General features: G+C 39.6%; 1 protein-coding gene across 2 annotated transcripts in view; it reads left to right on the top strand.

The window, feature by feature from the left end:
• The first annotated feature begins 1,883 nt into the window (after nt 1–1,883).
• LOC139750996 (uncharacterized) overlaps nt 1,884–24,550 on the top strand; it is a 62,257-nt gene continuing 39,590 nt past the window's right edge. For both annotated transcript variants that reach the window (XM_071666031.1, XM_071666029.1), the window contains exons 1-8: nt 1,884–2,030; nt 3,201–3,428; nt 7,368–7,577; nt 9,653–9,832; nt 14,332–14,448; nt 16,063–16,245; nt 18,475–18,624; nt 19,958–20,129. In XM_071666031.1, coding sequence (XP_071522132.1) covers nt 1,962–2,030; nt 3,201–3,428; nt 7,368–7,577; nt 9,653–9,832; nt 14,332–14,448; nt 16,063–16,245; nt 18,475–18,624; nt 19,958–20,129 — 1,309 coding nt within the window. In that variant the 5' untranslated portion in view covers nt 1,884–1,961. The remainder of the gene's footprint in view (nt 2,031–3,200; nt 3,429–7,367; nt 7,578–9,652; nt 9,833–14,331; nt 14,449–16,062; nt 16,246–18,474; nt 18,625–19,957; nt 20,130–24,550) is intronic.

The following is a 24,550-nucleotide window of genomic DNA, read 5'->3' as shown; positions in this document are numbered from 1 at the left end:
AGCCCTAATCCGTTATCCCTAGCCCTAATCCGTTATTCCTAGCCCTAATCAGTTATCCTTAATTCTAATCAGTTCTCTCTAGCCCCAATCAGTTCTCAGAATACATCTATCCATCTCTACCGCTGTCTTCTCCCATTATACTGTCATGATATATAGTCATGTTGACCAACGTGACACATGCCATGCACTCTGCATGACTGTACCATCTAATAAGGATTTCATCCTATCACCTATATAATGATTTCTTTGCATGAATTATCCTACACACACACACACACACACACACACACACACACACACACACACACATATATATATATATATATATATATATATATATATATATATATATATATATATATATATATATATATATATATATATATATATATATATATATACATATATATATTTGGACATTAGAATAAAGGCTGAAATTTTTTGAGAGTGGATATGAAAATAATCTTAAAATAGATCTAGGAAATGTCTCTTTAAAAGAAGAAATTCACAACTAACTACACTTACAAGTGTGATTGTGCATTCCTAGGTGTGTGGCATACACATAGAAATATGTAATTTCACTTTAAGAGTCTCATTCTATTTACCATCCTAATTTCAACCGTGATATGCCAGTTACCCATATACACTTATCTTGATTTTAAGCCACCCTGACATATATGTGAATTTGGATGTCTCATCCACATATCAAAAATTGGGGGAAATAATCCTTCTTACATTTTTTTTTTCAAAACACCAGATTTGAAAGTTTCTCATTCAAAACAAAAATTCTCTTTTATCTTCAGCTCATTAACTTGCACCCTGTTGTTCATGCGTCTTGCTACTCATGATAAAAGGCATGGAACGTGCATGATGAACATTCTGCAGGAGGTCATGGCCCGCTGATTATGCATATATGGGTTAGTTTGCAATAACTACCATACATGACCGTCCAATCCCGCCGGCCAAGAGCCACCGGGCGCTACCCGCCCCTCCTGGGAAGGAAGGAGACCTAGGAAGAGCATAGTGCCAAATGTTCTTAAGGAGAATATTGAAAAGAAATATTCAAATTATGTTTAGCGAGAGAAAAGGATGAATTTTAGCGTATATCCAACACTGTAACATATGAAGTTTATACTAAGCGTTGATGTGATTAAAGCTGGTTACATTGCTGAAATGCATGAATGAGATGGGGGTTTATTTGGCATATTACATATACAGTGTACATTAATATAGACATTGTTATATCCTGGGATTAAAGCATGTGGTGGAATGATACGGATTAATGACTTCAAATATGTAGACAGATGATGGTGGGTAACTATGTAGTGTAGGCATCTCACCATATAGAGGCTGGGGTCCCATTCCTCATCATGAAATTAAACTTTTGATTATTGAGTATTGAATTATGCATTCCCAGTGATATTTTGGCAATGGTAGTAATTCCATCGAAAACATACAATACATTAATTGAAGTTATTCTATGGGATTTTCTTTTTGTCAAAATGAGCTGACCTTGGGTAAAAAACATTTAAAAGGTGTCAGTTATCATAAATAAAGAAAGCAAGAGTTGAAAGGCTAAATATACTTTATAATATATTTTTAGTTGATTATATTTATTCTTTTATAGTAGGATAGTAACACATATGGGCTCTTTGATATTAGTTTTTAGTTAGAGAATCATTCAATTTTGCCTCATGTCATTCACACCCTTGAACTCTCTTGCTGTTATTTCACTTCCTTGAATATGGCACGAGGAGTATTTTAAAAAATAATTAAGTATATGTAATTATACTTTTTATGTTATCTTTAGTAGAATTCATATATAAATCTTACCTCCCAAAAATAGATTTACTTTGTTATTACCTGTAGTTCTGCTGGCCGCCGCCAGGTGGCAGGTGCATCATTGTTGTCAAATTTTGAACTACTAGTGGCGTTGGGCAGAGACAATTAAATGCAAAAAAATGGATGATATTGACAAGTGTGCCAAGACAAAATCAGTTTTGGGTGTTCTAGGACCAATAGCAAATCAGGTCAGCTGAGATAATTGAGGTAGTCAGTCGAAATGTGTGGGTGTGTGTGATGGAGTACAGGTGATGTCAATGGGAGGCAAAGATGCGTTATTAGAATAATTTTTGTTGTTGTTGACCAGTTCTGGTGGTAAAATAAATGAGATTGTTGTCAGTATAGTTAATGGCATAATTTGTAATGATTAGCATAAGGCCATAGCTTCGTTCCCTCAGTGGAATGATACGACCCTCCGCCCACCTTTGACCCGAGTCTTGACAGGTGCCATAGGGTCGTGGTCAAGGGTCGTACCCTCGTGGTTAAGGGGATAGTATAACCTCCTTTTGATTTTAGAAACTTTTTTTCTTATTTCATAACTCATCAGTCCACGACTAAGCTCTTAGAACTTAGTTGATTGATTAATTTGGTAAAAATTGTAGTTTGGTTAGTGGGTGATTTTCTGCAGTGGAAGTGCACTGTTTAGAGAATATATTAAGAACTGCAAAGTGTCATTTATAGAATTTGGATTTATTCTGTTCATATTCGGTAATGTGATAGTGGGGAGGGTTATGATTGTATGGCGAAATATTCGGGTCATTAATATAAAACTAGATTAAAACCCCTAAAGACATCAGCAAAACCGATGATCAATCATTTTATCTTCGTAGCAACTTAGATTTCGTGCTGAAATATATGGTACCAACATCATTGCAATTTGCCATTAGGAACTACATGGAATGATTGCTTGGGAGTGGCTAATTTCAGTATATTTTGCAGTTTTTTTTTTTTTTGTCACCCCGGCAAAAAGTACGATATACTTGCCTGTAGCTGTACAGTAGATCTCGTATGGATCAACTGAAGTAGATGCTGTGTGTTAAGTGGATAGAAGTGATTGATTTCGGATTTTAAGTTTGTGTATTCTGTTGGTGCAGCTTTTTGTGCTTATGCATATTGAAAAAATTATGAATGGTCATTTGAACTGAATAGAGTATCTTGAGACAGCCAAGCTGTAATTTGGAGTTTCTTTTTGTATTCAATGATGAACAGAACCCATTAAGTAGTCTTGTTCATGTTAAATATATCAGTGTTGTCACTTGCTTTGAATGAGAATTACTTCTGAGTTCTGCCAGAGCCATTTGATATCCTCATTATGTGCTGAATGTGGTGAATTACTGTTGTTTACCTTTATTGTGTAGGTGGTGGAGCTGAAGGGACGTCAGTGTGTGGTGTGTGATGCTACAACAGTGATGAAATTAATGAAGCAGTGCCAAGCTTTAGAAGCGTCCTGTGCCCTCCTTGTATCCCGATTAGAATCATACGCTGTTCGACACAGAGATGATGTACTGTCATCAGAGGTCAAGAAGATTAAAAGTCAGATGGATCAAGTTGCAGTCTCTCTCACTGATGCCACTCGAGATCTTCACGTATGTTTTGTAACTGAAAGTTTTCTTATACTTAATAGTTGACATTAGTAATGTAATTTATATTTTGTATGCTTTTTGTATTGCCTTTTCTCTCAAATCCCAGTACAGTTGAACTGTCCCTACAGAATTAATCAGTCCTCTTTTGTACCTTATAAACATGATATGGCCATTATCAGGCAAAGGGACCAGTGTGTGACCTATTATATTTGTAGTCTCTGCTAGTTTCCTTTTTAAATGGTCATCTAAACTAGCTAAATGGAAAATAGCAGTGTGCATGATGTACAGTTGGTCACTTGTGGTTTTTAGTCAGCTATACTGTTGGAAGATTATGCAGTATCCCTTGCACTGGTCCAGTTCTTCATACTGGGACCATGCCATTACTACATCTTGTATTAGGACTATGTCGAGAGGTAGCACATTTAGAATTCCATTGTGATCAAGGGTTTTGGGTGTACTACCTCTATTTATATTTATTAATTTGCTTTGTCGCTGTCTCCCACGTTAGCGAGGTAGCGCAAGGAAACAGACAAAAGAATGGCCCAACCCACCCACATACACATGTATATACATACACGTCCACACACGCAAATATACATACCTATACATCTCAATGTATACATATATATACACACACAGACATATACATATATACACATGTACATAATTCATAGTCTGCCTTTATTCATTCCCATCGCCACCCCGCCACACATGAAATAACAATCTCCTCCCCCCTCATGTGTGCGAGGTAGCACTAGGAAAAGACAACAAAGGCCACATTCGTTCACACTCAGTCTCTAGCTGTCATGTAATAATGCACTGAAACCACAGCTCCCTTTCCACATCCAGGCCCCACAGGACTTTCCATGGTTTACCCCAGACTCTTCACATGCCCTGGTTCAATCCATTGACAGCACATCAACCCCGGTATACCACAGCGTTCCAATTCACTCTATTCCTTGCACGCCTTTCACCCTTCTGCATGTTCAGGCCCCGATTACTCAGAATCTTTTTCACTCCATCTTTCCACCTCCAATTTGGTCTCCCACTTCTCCTCGTTCCCTCCGCCTCTGACACATATATCCTCTTGGTCAATCTTTCCTCACTCATTCTCTCCATGTGACCAGACCATTTCAAAACACCCTCTTCTGCTCTCTCAACCACACTCTTTTTATTACCACACATCTCTCTTACCCTATTATTACTTACTCAATTAAACTACCTCACACCACATATTGTCCTCAGACATCTCATTTCCAGCACATCCACCCTCCTCCACACAACTCTATCCATAGCCCACGCCTCACAACCATATAACAGTGTTGGAACCACTATTTCTTCAAACATACTCATTTTTGCTTTCCGAGATAAAACTTTCGACGTCCACACATTTTCAACGCTCCCAGAACTTTCGCCCCCTCCCCCACCCTCTGATTCACTTTCGCTTCCATGGTTCCATCCACTGCCAAATCCACTCCCAGATATCTAAAACTACCTCTAACATAAAGATATACTTGAGAAGGATAGAAGATGAAGGGGGAAGTATGCGGTATTGCATACATGAAAGGAACACACATATATTAGTTATGATATGTGTGTGGACAAGGGGATAAGAGTGAGTGCTCAAATTACAGAGGTGTAAGTTTGTTGAGTATTCCTGGTAAATTATATGGGAGGGTATTGATTGAGAGGGTGAAGGCATGTACAGAGCATCAGATTGGGGAAGAGCAGTGTGATTTCAGAAGTGGTAGAGGATGTGTGGATCAGGTGTTTGCTTTGAAGAATGTATGTGTGAAATACTTAGAAAAGCAAATGGATTTGTATGTAGCATTTACGGATCTGGAGAAGGCATATAATAGAGTTGATAGAGATGCTCTGTGGAAAGTATTAAGAATATATGGTGTGGGAGGCAAGTTGTTAGAAGCAGTGAAAAGTTTTTATCGAGGATGTAAGGCATGTGTATGTGTAGGAAGAGAGGAAAGTGATTGGTTCTCAGTGAATGTAGGTTTGCGGCAGGGGCGTGTGATGTCTCCATGGTTGTTTAATTTGTTTATGGATGGGGTTGTTAGGGAGGTGAATGCAAGAGTTTTGGAAAGAGGGGCAAGTATGAAGTCTGTTGGGAATGAGAGAGCTTGGGAAGTGAGTCAGTTGTTGTTCGCTGATGATACAGCGCTGGTGGCTGATTCATGTGAGAAACTGCAGAAGCTGGTGACTGAGTTTGGTAAAGTGTGTGAAAGAAGAAAGTTAAGAGTAAATGTGAATAAGAGCAAGGTACAGTAGGGTTGAGGGTCATGTCAATTGGGAGGTAAGTTTGAATGGAGAAAAACTGGAGGAGGTAAAGTGTTTTAGATATCTGGGAGTGGATCTGGCAGTGGATGGAACCATGGAAGCAGAAGTGAATCATAGGGTGGGGGAGGGGGTGAGAATCCTGGGAGCCTTGAAGACTGTGTGGAAGTTGAGAACATTATCTCGGAAAGCAAAAATGGGTATGTTTGAAGGAATAGTGGCTCCAACAATGTTGTATGGTTGCGAGGCGTGGGATATGGATAGAGTAGTGAGCAGGAGGGTGGATGTGCTGGAAATGAGATGTTTGAGGACAATATGTGGTGTGAGGTGGTTTGATCGAGTAAGTAATGTAAGGGTAAGAGAGATGTGTGGAAATAAAAAGAACGTGGTTGAGAGAGCAGAAGAGGGTGTTTTGAAATGGTTTGGGCACATGGAGAGAATGAGTGAGGAATGTTTGACCAAGAGGATATATGTGTCGGAGGTGGAGGGAACGAGGAGAAGTGGGAGACCAAATTGGAGGTGGAAAGATGGAGTGAAAAAGATTTTGAGTGATCGGAGCCTGAACATGCAGGAGGGTGAAGGTAGAATTGTTTCAAAGTTTAACTGCTGTTATATGATTATGTGTAAGGAATAGAGTGAATTGGATCGATGTGGTATACCGGGGTTGATGTGCTGTCAATGGATTGAATCAGGGCATGTAAAGCGGCCGGGGTAAACCATGGAAAGTTCTGTGGGGCCGGATATGGAAAGTTCTGTGGGGCCGGATATGGAAAGGGAGCTGTGGTTTCGGGCATTATTGCATGACAGCTAGAGACTGAGTGTGAACGAATGGGGCCTTTGTTGTCTTTTCCTAGTGCTACCTCGCACACATGAGGGGAGAGGGGGTTGTTATTCCATGTGTGGCGAGGTGGCGATGGGAATAAATAAGGGCAGACAGTATGAATTATGTACATGTGTATATATGTATGTGTCTGTGTGTGTATATAAATGTGTACATTGAGATGTATAGGTATGTAATTTGCGTGTGTGGACGTGTATGTATATACAAGTGTATGGGGGTGGGTTGGGCCATTTCTTTCGTCTATTTCCTTGCGCTACCTCGCAAATGCGGGAGACAGCGACAAAGCAAAATAATAATGATAATGAGTGTGGACCTAGTTGTAAGTCTGTATAATGTCAGAAGAGGGGTATTAAGCCATGCTGTGTTCTTCAGTTTTAGGAGATAGTCATCATCTCCAGGCTCAACATCCCAATTGTCCTTTTTTATAATGTGTTTCTATCTTACAAGTTGTTCCTCAAGAAATGTTTATGTCCATAGTTACCTTTCTTTTATCTTATCCAGCATTTTGGTCTCCTTTCTTTTTTCAGTATATCTTTATTAATTACATAATCATACTTGATTACCACATGTTTAATTTTCTCAATTGGGATATCTCATGTGATGTCTCGTATTTGCAGGATATTGCATGTGAATACGATATAAGGCTTTGGTGTATCTTTCCCTCTGACTGTCACAGGTTCATTTACATGGTACATATCTAAAAAAATATATATATCCCTGATTATTTTCCACCATAATTTTTCTTTCCTTTTGGAATATCTAAATCATTTTATGATTGTTTTTTGTGCTTACACTTAAAAAGATTTGTCTTTCAGAGAGGTGATGTAGGCGTTAGGGACAATGAGGAGGTTTGGGCTGAGATTGTGGAGAGCACAGAGCATCTTTTGTCAACACTAACAGAGGTGCTTATGGCATGGGACCGTGCCCAATTTCGTAGAGTGACAGAATCTCTTGAGCATCTGCAACAGTGTTTAAATCACTTGGAGCAAACTCACAGTATTCAACACCTTCCTGATAAGTTCCAGGTATTAGATTTTTTTACATGTTTTTTGTGTTTTGCAGAGAATAGTTGTCTTTACATACAGAGGTCTATGTCTGTGCTAGTTGCACTGTTTCTTCCTAAAAATTGATGAAGACTATTCAAATAGCTAAAAGCTGCCCCAAAAGTGTGCTAGAGCTCTAACCTTTCTATTGTATCACTTTATTTAACCTTCTGCCATGATGGCCAGCATAGAGTGACACCTTATAAGTCCCCATTTTGTTGGCCATTTAATGATTCATACTAGATTTTATGAAGGGTTTTCACATATGCAGTAAAACTGAGTTCATATATCCTAAAAGATTTCATGAAAATGGAAAATCCACTTCTCTGTCAGGTGTTGTATAATCTGGCCACTGTAGCGAGTGCATTTTTTTTTTTTTTTAGACTGAAAGTATTAACAGTCTAGCACTGTATATTCGTGTTGCTTGCTTAGCATGACAACACTTTGAGACCACTTTGTCCTGTCGGCAACTTCATCCATTCTTCTGTTGTCAGGGGTTAACATTCTGGTTTGGCAAAAATGTGCTTGACAAGACTCATAAAGGTCAGCTCAAATGCTTTAAACTGTATGGTTGATTCCCAGCATCTTAAAGAGTGAATGGCATAGGATCCATAATGCTAGTTTCAATTTGTCCTGAACTATGTCCCTTATAAAATAAAGTCTGCCTGGAACAACCTGCATGGTAACTTGAAGTGAATGTCGTCATTGTGAATGAATATCACCTACCTGACTCACCTCACATAGAATAAGAAAGAAAAAGTGATTGGCCAACGTTTACACAGTACATAGAATCCAGAGTCCAAAACTTCAATGTGCATAACTTCTCATCCTTAGACCATACTTTCTTCTGTTTCAACCATATCACAAACCAGCCCAGTGAAAAAAAACAAACAAAGCAAAAAACAAATTAGCACAACCAAAACATCTCTAAAGTTGTAACCCTCCTAAAACAAAGAAACGCATGGGAAATTCATACCAACAACACAAGCTTTAGAACAAATCCAGACCTAAGGACCATCATCACTCTCCTGATCACCAAAAAGCAAAGAGCAAACTGGCACTTACACCTGTACATAATGAACTACAGAATCAACACCACCAGCTGTGGGGAATGATAGAATAGATATTACACCTCTGCAGATGGAGCACTGCTAGCTCAAAACCATCAACATCACCTGTTCCACAGAACATAACTGAAAAATCAACCACAAAGCAACTACATCACTTAATAGAACAGTCATGAAAATCCTACTCAAAATTCACCACAACATAATTGCTTACTCTACCTTCATTCCTTTTATAACTCACAACTTGCACCTGTAAAGAACTCCCCAGATATAGGCTCTGGCATCATATCAATCTTCCACATAAATTCACTTTGGCCCAGTAGCAATTTAATCACTTTTAGACATGTCAGTCACCCCTAGTTAAAAGAAGAAAGTGTGAGATTGTACCCATTTTAAATCCTCCAGCTTTTTCAAGATCCCCTGCCCTATATCATCTGTTAACAACATTCAAATTCCTTTAAGAACTGATCCACAGTAGAGTCAACTAGAATATCTGCATGACATAGCATTAGCCCTCTCCTTCCACCATCACCTGAACATAGACCTCATTCAATGCATCCTAGATGGCTTCAACCAGTGACAGTCACCATCATCCTCATTACCAGTGGCAACAGGTGTCAATAGACCATTTCGCACCATTTTTTTGACTGGTCTACTCACAAAAGATACTTGATGTCACACCAAAAATAATTGCAAAAAGTGATTAGCCAACTTCCTAGCTGGCACCAAGCCAGAATCATTCACAAAGGCTTCACCTATAAATCCCTCAAGCTGTAGTGAAGTTTCCAATGGAGCAGCTCTTTTTCAGCCTTCTTTGGTCCCTTCTCCCCATAACAAACTAGTGTGAAATTCTTTTCATATGCAGATTACCTCAATGTTTAAGAGTTGTAGGGTGAGATGGAACGAAATAGACTTTGAGCACAAAATTTTCTTTGTATAAATTTTCTATTACTACTTAGAAAATTTTCTGACATTGTTTATATGATTCAGGCAGTAGTATCAGCAAGTGTGGATTTGTTAAGATTGCTTGAAGTACGTTGTGGAGACCTGTACAGGCAAGCACAACAAGAGACAGTAAGAGTATTGGCTCTTCAGTATTGTCACACGCTTCCATTACTTGCTTCTACCTGCGCTGCGACAGTCACTCAGCCATTAAGCAAACACATCAGGGTAAGTATGTGTTTTTATAACCCTATCCAAATTAACACCAATCTCACCTTCTACCTGTACCTTTAGTAAGTATTTCAGTAATTTCAAATAGTGTTGCGAATAACCTTCTTTTTAAGGCCATTATATTGTGGCAGGAATGATTAGTCTTTTGTTCTACAATATATTATCAGAAACGGGGAGGGGGCAGATAACATTCGAGATTAACAAGAATTTTTATCATTTAATGGTCATCTCCAGTGATAGCCATGAGACACCCCATGCTCATGGCCTGTACCTGCATGCTTGCCACTAAAGTTTAGCCTTCAAATGTAAATGTATTGTATGTCAGTTCTAATTACATCACATTGTCAAAAACCCAATAACAGTCCTTTAGATTTTTTTTTCATACTATTCGCCATTTCCCGCGTTAGCGAGATAGCGTTAAGAATAGAAAACTGAGTCTTCGAGGGAATATCCTCACTTAGCCTCATTCTCTGTTCCTTCTTTTGGAAAATTAAAAACGAGAGGGGAAAAGCAGATGTTACCAGTTCCATATTTATTCACACTTTGTTGCTGGTAATTGTTTCTGTGAGGTAATGCTTGGAACAGATGAAATAGTCTCCTTTGTTCAAATCCACACTTTAGATGTTATGTATAGTGCTTCAAAAGTAGACATTATGTGATTTCCCCTGGCCACTTCAGTTTCCCTTGGCTCAGCCAGTTGACAGCACGTCATCCCCTGTATAACACAGTGCTCCAATTCTGTATGTGCTATGCAGTGTCTTTTATTGGAAAACAATTGTAAGGCATTTATTTTTAAACAAAATACACTGTGAGGAAAATAGAAGAAAGCAGAAAAAGGACACAAAAATAGATGATGAAATAATGAAAGGTAATATCATATAGTGATCTGTGAAGGATTTGGTGAATTTGTGATTGTGGGAGAAAATTTTGATAGGAGATAATGTGAATATGGCCATATGAAAGAATTATTCATGAGAACTAGAATAATCTCTTTACCTTTCTTGTACTGCTTTTACCTTTCTGGTACTGCTGCTTCTATGAGTACTCATAGCTACCCAATTGAAGCCATGGTATACACACACAGACATGCATTATTATTCAAGAGGTCTGTTTCATATAGTTGAATACAGCAAAAAGTCTATACATAGAAGTGTTAAAAAGGTAATAGGTAGATTTTATTTTATTTTTATTTTGCTTTGTCGCAATCTCCCGCGTTAGTGAGGTAGCGCAAGGAAACAGACGAAAGAATGGCCCAACTAACCCAGATACACATGTATATACATACATGTCCACACACGCAAATATACATACCTATACATCTCAACGTATACATATATACGCACACAGACACATACACTTATACACATGTACATAATTCATGCTGTCTGCCTTTATTCATTCCCATCGCCACCTCGCCACACATGAAATAACAACCCCCTCATGTGTGCGAGGTAGCGCTAGGAAAAGACAACAAAGGCCCCATTCGTTCACACTCAGTCTCTAGCTGTCATGTAATAATTCACTGAAACCACAGCTCCCTTTCCACATCCAGGCCCCACAGAACTTTCCATGGTTTACCCCAGACTCTTCACATGCCCTGGTTCAATCCATTGACAGCACATCAACCCCGGTATACCACATCGTTCCAATTCACTCTATTCCTTGCCCGCCTTTCACCCTCCTGCATGTTCAGGCCCCGATCACTCAAAATCTTTTTCACTCCATCTTTCCACCTCCAATTTGGTCTCTCACTTCTCCTCGTTCCCTCCACCTCTGACACATGTATCCTCTTGGTCAATCTTTCCTCACTCATTCTCTCCATGTGACCAAACCATTTCAAAACACCCTCTTCTGCTCTCTCAACCACACTTTTTATTACTGCACATCTCTCTTACCCTATTATTACTTACTCGATCAAACCACCTCACACCACATATTATCCTCAAACATCTCATTTCCAGCACATCCACCCTCCTGCGCACAACTCTATCAATAGCCCATGCCTTGCAACCATACAACATTGTTGGAACCACTATTCCTTCAAACATACCCATTTTTGCTTTCCAAGATAATGTTCTCGACTTCCACACATTCTTCAAGGCTTCCTGAACTTTCGCCCCCTCCCCCACAATATGATTCACTTCCGCTTCCATGGTTCCATCCGCTGCCAAATCCACTCCCAGATATCTAAAACACTTCACTTCCTCCATTTTTTCTCCATTCAAACTTACCTCCCAGTTAACTTGACCCTCAACCCTATTGTACCTAATAACTGAGTACAGAATGGAAAAAGGTGAGAACAAAGGAGGTAAGGGGAGTGGGGGAGGAATGGGATGTATTTAGGGAAGCAGTGATGGCTTGTGCAAAAGATGCTTGTGGCATGAGAAGCATGGGAAGTGGGCAGATTAGAAAGGGTAGTGAGTGGTGGGATGAAGAAGTAAGATTATTAGTGAAAGAGAAGAGAGAGGCATTTGGACGATTTTTGCTGGGAAATAATGCAAATGAGTGGGAGATGTATAAAAGAAAGAGGCAGGAGGTCAAGAGAAAGGTGCAAGAAGTGAGAAAGGGGGCAAATGAGAGTTGGGGTGAGAGAGTATCATTAAATTTTAGGGAGAATAAAAAGGAGGTAAATAAAGTGCGTAAGACAAGGGAACAAATGGGAATATTGGTGAAGGGGGCTAATGGGGAGGTGATAACAAGTAGTGATGATGTGAGAAGGAGATGGAGTGAGTATTTTGAAGGTTTGTTGAATGTGTTTGATGATAGAGTGGCAGATATAGGGTGTTTTGGTTGAGGTGGTTTGCAAAGTGAGAGGGTTAGGGAAAATGATTTGGTAAACAGGGAAGAGGTAGTAAAAGCTTTGCGGAAGCTGAAAGCCGGCAAGGCAGTGGGTTTGGATGGTATTGCAGTGGAATTTATTAAAAAAGGGGGTGACTGTATTGTTGACTGGTTGGTTAGGTTATTTTAATGTATGTATGATTCATGGTGAGGTGCCTGAGGATTGGCAGAATGCTTGCATAGTGCCATTGTACAAAGGCAAAGGGGACAAAGGTGATTTCTCAGATTACAGAGGTATAAGTTTGTTGAGTATTCCTGGTAAATTATATGGGAGGGTATTGATTGAGAGGGTGAAGGCATGTACACAGCATCAGATTGGGGAAGAGCAGTGTGGTTTCAGAAGTGGTGGAGGATGTGTGGATCAGGTGTTTGCTTTGAAGAATGCATGTGAGAAATACTTAGAAAAGCAAATGGATTTGTATGTAGCATTTATGGATCTGGAGAAGGCATATGATAGAGTTGATAGAGATGCTCTGTGGAAGGTATTAAGAATATATGGTGTGGGAGGCAAGTTGTTAGAAGCCGCGAAAAGTTTTTATCGAGGATGTAAGGCATGTATACGTGTAGGAAGAGAGGAAAGTGATTGGTTCTCAGTGAATGTAGGTTTGCGGCAGGGGTGTGTGATGTCTCCATGGTTGTTTAATTTGTTTATGGATGGGGTTGTTAGGGAGGTGAATGCAAGAGTTTTGGAAAGGGGCAAGTATGAAGTCTGTTGTGGATGAGAGAGCTTGGGAAGTGAGTCAGTTGTTGTTCGCTGATGATACAGCGCTGGTGGCTGATTCATGTGAGAAACTGCAGAAGCTGGTGACTGAGTTTGGTAAAGTGTGTGAAAGAAGAAAGCTGAGAGTAAATGTGAATAAGAGCAAGCAATAGGTAGATATACCCTGAAAATATATTGCCCTCTTTTTGTTCTCTTTTAAAACTCCAGTAAAGAAAGTTATTCGATGTTCACCTGGTAAAGAAACAGTATTATTGTTAGTTATTTCTTCTAAGGCTCAGTCCTCAGTTCTTAATGCTACCTTGCTAATGTGAGAAATGGCAAATATGTATGAAAAAAAGGTATGGTAATGTTACAGGAATAAGACTGTCATATCTACCTCAGTCAGCCAAGATGTGGATGGGTAACAGCTTGTCAGGACCAGTAGATCACATGCCCATCATACTGAATTTTGCTAGTTAATTGTTAATTGAAAATGAAGAGCCAAGGAAATGGAGATCATTTACTACGCATATGTGTTGCGATAGTGTATTGCCCTCAGCTGAATTTCTTTTAGCTTGATTAGAAATCCTCCCAGACTTTCATCCCAAGGTTGAATGATCTGCAGTGTACAAAATGTAACTCAGCTTACAAATATGCTACAAGAAGTTATAGCGATAATCAGTAAAAGAAGGATAAACTGCTTTGTTTATTTGCAGTCATTTCAAATCATACATGGCAAGCCTTCACCACAGTTTATGTCTCATTGGATTTTGATCTCCCTTCAATTACTTGAAGTAGTGTTAAAAAGTGAAATGTTTCAAATGAAAACAAGTTGGATGCTTAATTGACTTGACATGTCATATGGTAGCACATTATTAGATTACATCTTTTATTTAAACAAAACAATGAACAGCAGAGATATAGTCTAAGCAACAATTTCTATTTGATACCCCTTCAGGCAAGCCGAGAATTGGTGTCAAGTCACCTGCAGATGCTGTTGACTGATCTACACTCCCATGTTGGACATGGTGTTCTTGAATACGACATGGATGAAGCAGGATCCTTCATAACTTGTGTTAGTACTGTTATGTTTTGTAATTTCTGTCTTCATATGGTTTTACTCACCCCTGAATTTACTCTCATCTTTTTCCCTTTTCCATCTTCCCTGTCCATTCGCTTATGAAATCATCTCTTTCTATTCACTTTTTTTTATGTTGGTTAGTTTAGATAAAGGTAGATTTATGTTGGAATATATGTAATTGGTTAGAGGACTGGGTTATTGTCACCACTTTATGGTTTTTGTTACAGTAACAAATCATGGCAACTGTTCAGCCAGCTTTTGCATCCTTTGGTCATGTAGATAGAAATTATTGCAGATGTTCATATGTATGTATTTATGTATGTATGTGAGAGGATTGCAAGGAATAGAGTGAACTGGAATGGTTTGGTATACTGGGGTCGACATGCTGTCAGTGGACTGAACCAGGGATTGTGAAATGTCTGGGGTAAAACATGGAAAGGTGCGTGGGGCCTGGATATGGATAGGGAGCTGTGGTTTCGGTGCATTACACATGACATCTAGGGACTGAGTGTGAACAAATGTGGCCTTATATGTCTGTTTGCCTGGCGCTACCTTGCTGAAGCAGGGGTAGCGATGCTGTTTCATGTGGGACAGGGTAGCGGCAGGAATGGATGAAGGCAAGCTAGTATGAATATGCGAATGTGTGTGTGTATGTATGTATATGTGTATATGTTGGTATGTATGTGTATGTATATGTGCGTGTATGGGCGTTTATATATGTCTATATGAGTGGATGGGCCATTCTTTGTCTATTTCCTGGTGCTACTCGCTGACGCGGGAAACTGCGATCAGGTATGATAAATATGTATAATGAATGTATATATTTTTTCATACATACTCGCCATTTCCTGCATAAGCGAGGAAGTGTTAAGAACAGAGGACTGAGCCTTAGAGGGAGTATCCTCACTTGGCCCCCTTCTCTGTTCCCTCTTTTGGAAAATTAAAAACGAGAGGGGAGGATTTCCGGCCTCCTGCTCCCTCCCCTTTTAGTCGCCTTTTATGACACGCAGGGAATACGTGTATATATATAGTATTTTCATTCTTAAAACTTGCTACATGGTAATTTAGAATGAGAAAACATAAGCTGTTTGGACAGGTTGATAGGTTCGACAACAGGGAAATTTACCTACTACTGTCTATTACTCCTGACATTTTGTGAAAAGGTAAGGCTAGCCCATAGTACTCACTGCTGAAAATCTAGAGTTAGGAAGAGTGAGTTGTATGGGTTAAGTAGTCAAGTGTAATGTGTGACAAGGAGAGATTGTGCATTTGTGGACAGAATGTCAGCACTCCACTTCTGGGTGAGGCGAAAGAGAAGACAGCTACTTAGGTCAAAGAAGTGCAATTTGACAACCACTGAAATGGTGGCTTACTATGCAATTATTGACCCTCCTGATACCCAGGTGGGTAGTACTGGTAATATACCTCTGGTTGGTTGCTGCCTATTAACTACTACATACTCAAGATCTACATTTTGACTTTATTATCCATCTCAAGCATTTGTCTGTAGTTTTTGGTTAGTTCATAGATACACCTGTGTGTTTTATATATTTAGATATAACCTGTATCTAATTTGATAGGTTACTAACAATCATCTTGTGTTTATAGGTTGATAAAGTTCTTGAACTGCTCCTTGAATCCCAGGATACCAGTGGATCTGTGAGTAAATATGTTGGATCCTTCAGTGAACGTGTGAAACCTTTACTGGAAAAGGTTTTGCGTCATGGTATTGCTGTGGCTTACTTTAGCTCTCCTGATGATAACCACATTATTATGGCCATGTGTGAGAATGTAAGTTCTTATCATGATTATTTTGAAATTCTAGATTAACAATATGTTTTCAACTTTAGTGAAAAAGGAAATATTGAAAGACTAGTTTTTTCAGAGGAACTGTTACTTTGATACTGTTGTGTACTCTGTTTTCCTTCTGTTATTGCTGATTCACTGGAGAGAAAAATCGTAGAGCTTTGTTTTTAACTTAATTGCTTCTCGTTCCTTAGCAAGAATGATGAACAGCAGCTGTATTTGCACACATCCACTCTCCCTGCCATATACATTATACATGATAGCTGGAGAGTGGATGTGAGCAAATTATGTCATTGCTTGTTTGTTCCTGATGCTACCTTAGTAAGGTGGGAGAGGCAGTCAGGTATAAGAAGAGAAATATTGCATGTTTTTTATTTTTACAGTAAGTAAAACAAATATTTCGTTCTCAACTTGATCTTGCTGTTGTTTTCAGAAAAACGAGAATTAATATAGCAAAATTGCCAAATGGGCCTCATAGAGGAGGACAATTTTGGATACAATGTCATTAAGGGAACAGAAACATGTTTTGATTGCTCTGATACAAGAAGTTATTTCTTAGGAAATCTCCTGGTGCAGAGAGGGGAACAGAATTATGGAGTGAAGATTCAAGAAAGTTGGTCAGTGAGAAAGATTAGATGATTAACTTAATGTTTTTAGGCAATAAAGTTTAAGTAATAAGGAATGTGTTCTGAAATCCTTTTGAAAGCAGGCCGTAAATGAAAGTTCACCTACAGTTGAGATTAAACTCTTTAAGGATGTCAGAACATCAGTGGTTTGCTCAGAGGGATGTACAAGAACAAGAATGAATGAGGCCAATGAGGAGAAGAAGGATTAGCCTACTGTTGAAAACATTGAGCCCAAAAGGAATGGGAGATAGTAAACCTTTTAACCTATACATTCTGGAAAAAAGGTGATAGAAAGTGAATGTGATTAGATATGTAGGAGTAGATGTGAATGTTTTAGATATGTAGGAGTAGACGTGAATGTTTTAGATATGTAGGAGTAGACATGGCAGCGAATGGAACCATGGTAGCAGAATTGAGTGAGGGAGTGAAGGTTCTGGGAGTACTGAAGAATGTGTGGAATAAGAGATCATTATTTGGGAGGGCAAAGATGGATATGTTTGAAGGTATAGTAGTCCCAGCATTATTATAGGAGGAGGGTGGGTGTGTTGGAAATGAAGTGTTTGAGGAGAATACATGATGTGAGATGGTTTGATCGAGAAAAAAAAGGGTTGGAGAGAAGTGTGGTAACAAAAAGAGTGTGGGTGAGAGAGCTGAAGAGATGTGCCAAAATGGTCTGGATGTATGGAGAGAATGAGTGAGGAAAGCTTGACAAAGAGGATATATGTCTCAGAAGTGGAGGGAACAAGAAGAATGGGGATATCAAATTGGAGATTAAGGGTTGCACTGAAAAAGATTTTGAAGAGTCAGGGCCTAAATGTGCAGGAGAGTGAAAGGTGTGCATGAAATACAGCAGATTGAAACGATATAGTGTACAGAGGTTGATGTGCTGTCAATGGACTGAGCCAGGGCATGTGAAGCGTCAGAGATAAACCATAGAAAGGTGTGTAGGGAGCTGTAGTTTCGGTGCATTACACTAATAGCTAAAAAATGGATGTGAGCAGATGCGGCCTTTCTTTGTCTGTTCCTGGTAACCCTTGCTAACTCAGGAAACTGTGATCAAGTATGAAAGAAAGAAGCTCCCTAATGATCTTGCTGATATATTATTCTCCAAAAAGACTAGATGAGCCCGAAAAGATGTTGAATAATAGAATGAAGGAATAATCAGGATGTTAAAAGAAGCAGCAAGGTTATCCACGTAGATTGGTGGCAAAGATCTACTCTATGTTAATTTTAATTTTTTCTGTAACAAGCTGTAAGTAAAGCAAAAAAATTTAGGGGACAGAGCATGTGATAAGGTCACTTTGGTTAACAGATTATGAAAATTTATTTTGTTTTATATGGGTAAATGTATCATAGTTTTTGGCAAAGTATGGTTATGATAACAACCCCATTGTGCACTTTTTTGGGTAAAAACAAATAAACAATGATAGCCAAGTCCCATAGAGAAGAAATCTGCAAACAAATGAAAACTTTGTCCCTTATGGAAAGGAGTATAGCTACATGTTTTTCTTATTCTTTTTTCAAATCTTTGCTTCTCAGATTTCATTTTTGTTTGTTGATAAGTTCTGCCTTCTTTATCATTTTGTAGGTACTAAAACAGTTAAAGATTTTGGTGTCTCTAGAGCGAAATGAAACTCCTGATGCTGTAGATGTGGAAATATCTTGTGACGTCTTGGGTGATTCTGTGGAGCTGCTGGAGCAGAAGGTCAACACAGCACTCATACGACTCATTGTACAGGTAATACAGATTATTCATGATTAGCTTATGTTAAGGTTTTGATGATGAAATGACAGTGATATTTAAGTAACTGTACTTGTATAGCTGAAAGATTATCAGAAAGTCTTCTCTCAGTAACATGATATATATGCATGTGAAATTCCATAATTGACACTGGATTCTCACTCCTGTAAATGCTCCTGAAATTCCTTAAACTATTTAAAAGCTTTAAAGTTGGACATTAGTATTATATAGGTAGGAGCATTACTTAGAAATAGTCATTAGGAACATTAGGTAGTAGCCTCTGCAAACACTGCGCAAGACTTGCCCTTTGCCAGTGGCCTGTTAGAGTTGAGGCACTAGAGGCTACATGTACATAATTCATACTTGCTGCCTTTATTCATTCCCGTCACCACCCCGCCACACATGAAATGACAATCCCCTCCCCCCGCATGTGCGTGAGGTAGCACTAGGAAAAGACAAGGGTCACTCATTCTCTAGCTGTCATATATAATGTGCCGAAACTTGAAAATCTGATGGAAAAAAAAAGATACCAAGAGATGAATGTAACAAAACAGATGAGCAACAATTTTTTTTTTTTGACAAAGAGGATATGTGTCAGAGGTGGAGGGAACAAGGAGAAGCAGACCAGATTGGAGGTGGAAGGATGAAGTGAAAAAGGTTTTGAGCAATCGAGGCCTGAATATACAGGTGGGTGAGAAGTGTGCAAGGAATAGCGTGAATTGGAATGATGCGGTATACCAGGGTCATGTACTGTCACTGGACTGAAACAGGGCATGTGAAACATCTTGGGTAAACCATGGAAAGGTCTATGGGGCCTGGATGTGGGTAGGAAGCTGTGGTTTTGGTGCATTACACATGACAGCTAGAGACTGAGTGTGAATGAATGTGGCTTTTTTTGTCTGTTTTCCTGGTGCTACCTCTCTGAAACAAGGGGTAGTGATGCTTTTTCATGTGGGGTGGGGTAGCACCAAGAATGGATGAAGGCAAGCAAGTATGAATACGTACATGTGTATATATGTGTATGTCTGTGCATGTGTATGTATATGTGTGTATGTTGATATGTATATGTGTGTGTATGGGTGTTTATGTATATATATGTGTATATGAGTGGATGGGCTGTTCTTTGTCTATTTCCTGGCGCTACCCTGTTGTCGTGGGAAGTAGGGATCAAATATGATAATAAATAAATGAATATGTACTTATTATTTATTTATTATACTTAATTGCTGTTTCCCACATCAGTGAGTTAGCTCCAGGAAACAGATGAAGAATGGCCCATCCACTCATATATGCATTTTTTCTTTAATTTTATTGTGTTTTACCTTTCCAGACTTTTTCTGCTCCCATAGCTCCTTTGCAAAATTTGATGGAGGTTCTAAGCCCAGAGGCCAACACTGTAGACCAGAAAACATTAGATACTCGCATCAAAGACTTTGATCTGCATGTGGATCACATCTTCCAGGTTGGGGGATTTGCCACAGCCTGTACTACGGACATTGAAAGTAAGATAATATTTAGTAGAGAAAGAAATTAATTCTGTCCAAACAAAAAAGGAAGCAGTGCCTTAGTCATAACACTGCCATTCAGGACCACAAACTTATTATAGAGAAAGAAATGAATTCTTTCCATACAAAAAAGGAAGCAGCACCTTAGTCATAAAACTGCCTTTCAGCACCACATCTTACATGTTGATTTCATTTCATGTGTGGCGGGGTGGCGACAGGAATGAATAGGGGCAGACAGTATGAATTATGTACATGTGTATATATGTATATGTGTGTGTGTGTATGTATATATATATATATATACGTTGAGATGTATAGGTACATATATGTGCGTGTGTGGACGTGTATGTATATACAAGTGTATGTGGGTGGGTTGGGCCACTCTTCGTCTCTTTCCTTGCGCTACCTCGCTAACGCGGGAGACAGCGACAAAGTATGATAAAATAAAATGGTGGCTGATTCATGTGAGAAACTGCAGAAGCTGGTGACTGAGTTTTGTAAAGTGTGTGAAAGAAGAAAGTTAAATGTGAATAAGAGCAAGGTAATTAGGTACAGTAGGGTTGAGGGTCAAGTCAATTGGGAGGTAAGTTTGAATGGAGAAAAACTGGAGGAAGTAAAGTGTTTTAGATATCTGGGAGTGGATCTGGCAGCGGATGGAACCATGGAAGCGGAAGTGGATCATAGGGTGGGGGAGGGGGCGAAAATCCTGGGAGCCGTGAAGACTGTGTGGAAGTCGAGAACATTATCTCTGAAAGCAAAAATGGGTATGTTTGAAGGAATAGTGGTTCCAACAATGTTGTATGGTTGCGTGGCGTGGGCTATGGATAGAGTTATGCGCAGGAGGATGGATGTGCTGGAAATGAGATGTTTGAGGACAATGTGTGGTGTGAGGTGGTTTGATCGAGTAAGTAGCGTAAGGGGAAGAGAGATGTGTGGAAATAAAAAGAGCGTGGTTGAGAGAGCAGAAGAGGGTGTTTTGAAATGGTTTGGGCACATGGAGAGAATGAGTGAGGAAAGATTGACCAAGAGGATATATGTGTCGGAGGTGGAGGGAACGAGGAGAAGTGGGAGACCAAATTGGAGGTGGAAAGATGGAGTGAAAAAGATTTTGTGTGATCGGGGCTTGAACATGCAGGAGGATGAAAGGAGGGCAAGGAATAGAGTGAATTGGATCAATGTGGTATACCGGGGTTGACGTGCTGTCAGTGGATTGAATCAGGGCATGTGAAGCGTCTGGGGTAAACCATGGAAAGCTGTGTAGGTATGTATATTTGCGTGTGTGGACGTATGTATATACATGTGTATGGGGGTGGGTTGGGCCATTTCTTTCGTCTGTTTCCTTCCACGCATCAAAGACTTTGATCTGCATGTGGATCACATCTTCCAGGTTGGGGGATTTGCCACAGCCTGTACTACGGACATTGAAAGTAGATCCTCCCATCTCGTTTTTTTTTTTTTTAATTTTCCAAAAGAAGGAACAGAGGGGGCCAGGTGAAGATATTCCAAAAAGACCCAGTCCTCTGTTCCTAACGCTACCTTGCTAACGCGGGAAATGGCGAATAGTTTAAAAGAAAAAAGAAAAAGAAATGTATATATATATATATATATACACACTGACGTATACATATATACGCATGTACATAATTCATACTTGCTGCTTTTATTCATTCCCATCGCCACCCCGCCACACATGAAATGACAATCCCCTTCCCCTACATGGGCACGAGGTAGCACTAGGAAAAGACAACAAAGGCCACATTCGTTCACATCATATCCCTAATAATGAAATTAAATAATGCATACCACAGCATGATCAACACCTGCATAACCACGCCCCAACCAGTCACCACTACCATCACCTGCCTTCCTGTTTGCTCTCCACAACTATAGAACTTGATGAACACGCCTAACACAGATCTACTTTGAGATTTTTAAATCCCCTCATCATATTTGGCTCACCCCTGACCCCTAAGATTTAAGACGTAAGCTACTTATAAGCCAATTGTTTCTCCTCAACATTCTAATCTTTGCAAACAGTTAGTCAGACTTCCAGCATTTAACCTCCAAGAGCCAACCCCACCCAACATTACGTTTTGCATGCTAACACTGTGTATGAAGACCACCTGATGCACACTGCATAAACTCTCTTGCGCCTACCTACTCATCCTGATTGCACCTCGCCTGACCCCCTCAACTCAAATAGTTGTCACTGTGGATGTTTAATTTGTATATGGATGGGATGGTAAATGTAGGGGCCTTGTATGAAAGGGGCTGGTTTGCAGTGTGCTGGGGGTGAGTATGCTAAATGATTAATCAATTGCAGTTTGCAGGTGACACATTTCTGATGGCAGACTCCAGAGGGAATCTCTAGAAGCTGGCTCTGGAGTCTGGAAGTGTGTGTGATAGGAGGAAGTTGAGAAAATGAACAAAAGTAAGGTACTGAGGTGTAGCAGGGGAGCAAGACAGGATGGTTTGAGTGTCGGTATGAATGAAGAGCAACTGGAGGAGGTGGAGTGTTTTAAATACTTGGGAGATATATCGACAGCAGATGGAACGAGGTAGGCTGAATTGAATCATAGATGGAATAAGAGGCTGAGGTCTTGGATACAATAATGAGTATATAGAAGGAGAGGTCTCTGTCTATAAGGATGAAAATGAGCATTTTTAAAGATATAGTTGTGCCAGCAGCGTTGGATGGATTCAAGCCTTGGGCCTTGAATGTAAAGGAAAGGAAGGAGGTGTACCTGTTGCAGATGTGGTGTGAGATTTATTGATCATGTAAGGAATGACAGCATTGGTGAGAGGATTGGCTGTAAGCATGGCCAAATTTATACTGTTGAATAGGATTTGTTGGATTGGTTCAAGCATTATAGAAAGAATGAGTGAGGAAAGACTGACATTAAAGAAATAAATCAGAAAAGGAAGGAGAACAGGTAAGAGGAAACTGAGAGGAAGATGGAAGTATAGATAGAAGGAGGCCCTTGGTTGTCATGGCCTGAACATTTAAGAAGGCAAAAGGTGTACATTGGATAGAATGAACTGGATTGAAGTAGTATTCATTGGGGCTATGAGCTGTTAGTGGTTTGAAGCAGGCAGTTGAAGTGACAAAGTTGTTTGTGGGGCTTTGCTTTGAATGCTGGGCTGTGGTGTTGGTGCATTATAACTGAGATAGAGATGGGTTGTGTGAAAATGAAGTAAGGAAGGCAGTTAGGTGTAACGAAACGTTTAGCATAGGTTAAGTTACTGCAGTATCTGGATACCAGTGGACTTCAAGGGCCAGTGAAAGCTGAGTCAGATTACTGTTTTATGAGCATCTGATCACTTGTTTATAATGAGTATGAAAAGTTAAAAGCCATTAAAATTGATTTTAAGAGGCAAGATAGTCATAGAGGAGGTGGTGGCTTTGAATTGTCATATATCCAGATTTTTACTCTTTAATTTCACATTTGTGTTGTATTGCTCCTGTAATTTGATGAAAATCTATCTTTTTACATCTCTAATGCCTGTTCCCTTCTGGAGCTTGCTCAAGGGGGTGACCACAGTAATAGAGTATCCATAATTAGTGAACTGCATTGCTGCTTGTTAGCTCTTGGTGCCTCACCCTTAACAGGCCACTGGCAGAGGGCAAGTCTAGTGCAGTGTTTGCTGAGGCTTTTGCCTAATGTTCCTACTGACTACTTCTAGCTAATGTTCCTACCTTGCACTTCTACTTAATGTTTCTTCCTATTGCTCCTACCGAAGTGTTACTACCTACTACTTTTATCTATTGCTCCTACCATTTTGCCAAAAGGCAGGGCTAGTGCATAGTGCTCACCACAGGAAAATTTAGATTTACAAAGAGCTGTGTGAGTTGAGTGTTGTCAAGTGTTATGTGTGTGACAAGGAGAGATTTGTGGACAGAATGCTGGTAGTCCAGTTTTGGATGAGACACAAAGAAAAGACAACTACCTGGGTCAGAGGAGTGCAGCTTGACATCCACTGAACTGCTGGATCATAACGCAAATGTCACTAACCCTCCTGACACCCAAGCGGTTAGTAATGGTAATATACCTTCCTGGTTGTTTGCTGCTTACTAGCTACTATCAATATTGCTATATTTATTCTCCAAAGTGGCTGTAACTCACTTTCTTATATTTTTCAAGTCTGTTCTGAATTCCATCTTAGTTACAGGTTTTAGGTGGATATTGCTTTTTATTTTCATTTTTATATCTATGAAAACAGAAGGTCACATCCACACATGAGAGTTGGAATAGATCCACAGATCTGGCTTCTTTTGAACGCTTCTCAGTCCGTGCCCCATTTACCCAGGCCGTTATAGTACCTTCACCTCTTGTTCCTTGTATGAATCTAACTGTGCTTTTCTGCTGCCATCCATATATTGCTTTCAAATGTCCAGACAGTTTCACAGCTAATTTTAT

This window comes from Panulirus ornatus, chromosome 10, assembly GCF_036320965.1.
Source record: "Panulirus ornatus isolate Po-2019 chromosome 10, ASM3632096v1, whole genome shotgun sequence".
Classification (NCBI taxonomy): domain Eukaryota; kingdom Metazoa; phylum Arthropoda; class Malacostraca; order Decapoda; family Palinuridae; genus Panulirus; species Panulirus ornatus.
Note: the sequence above shows the minus strand (reverse complement) of the source record. Positions and strands in the feature narration are given on the sequence as shown.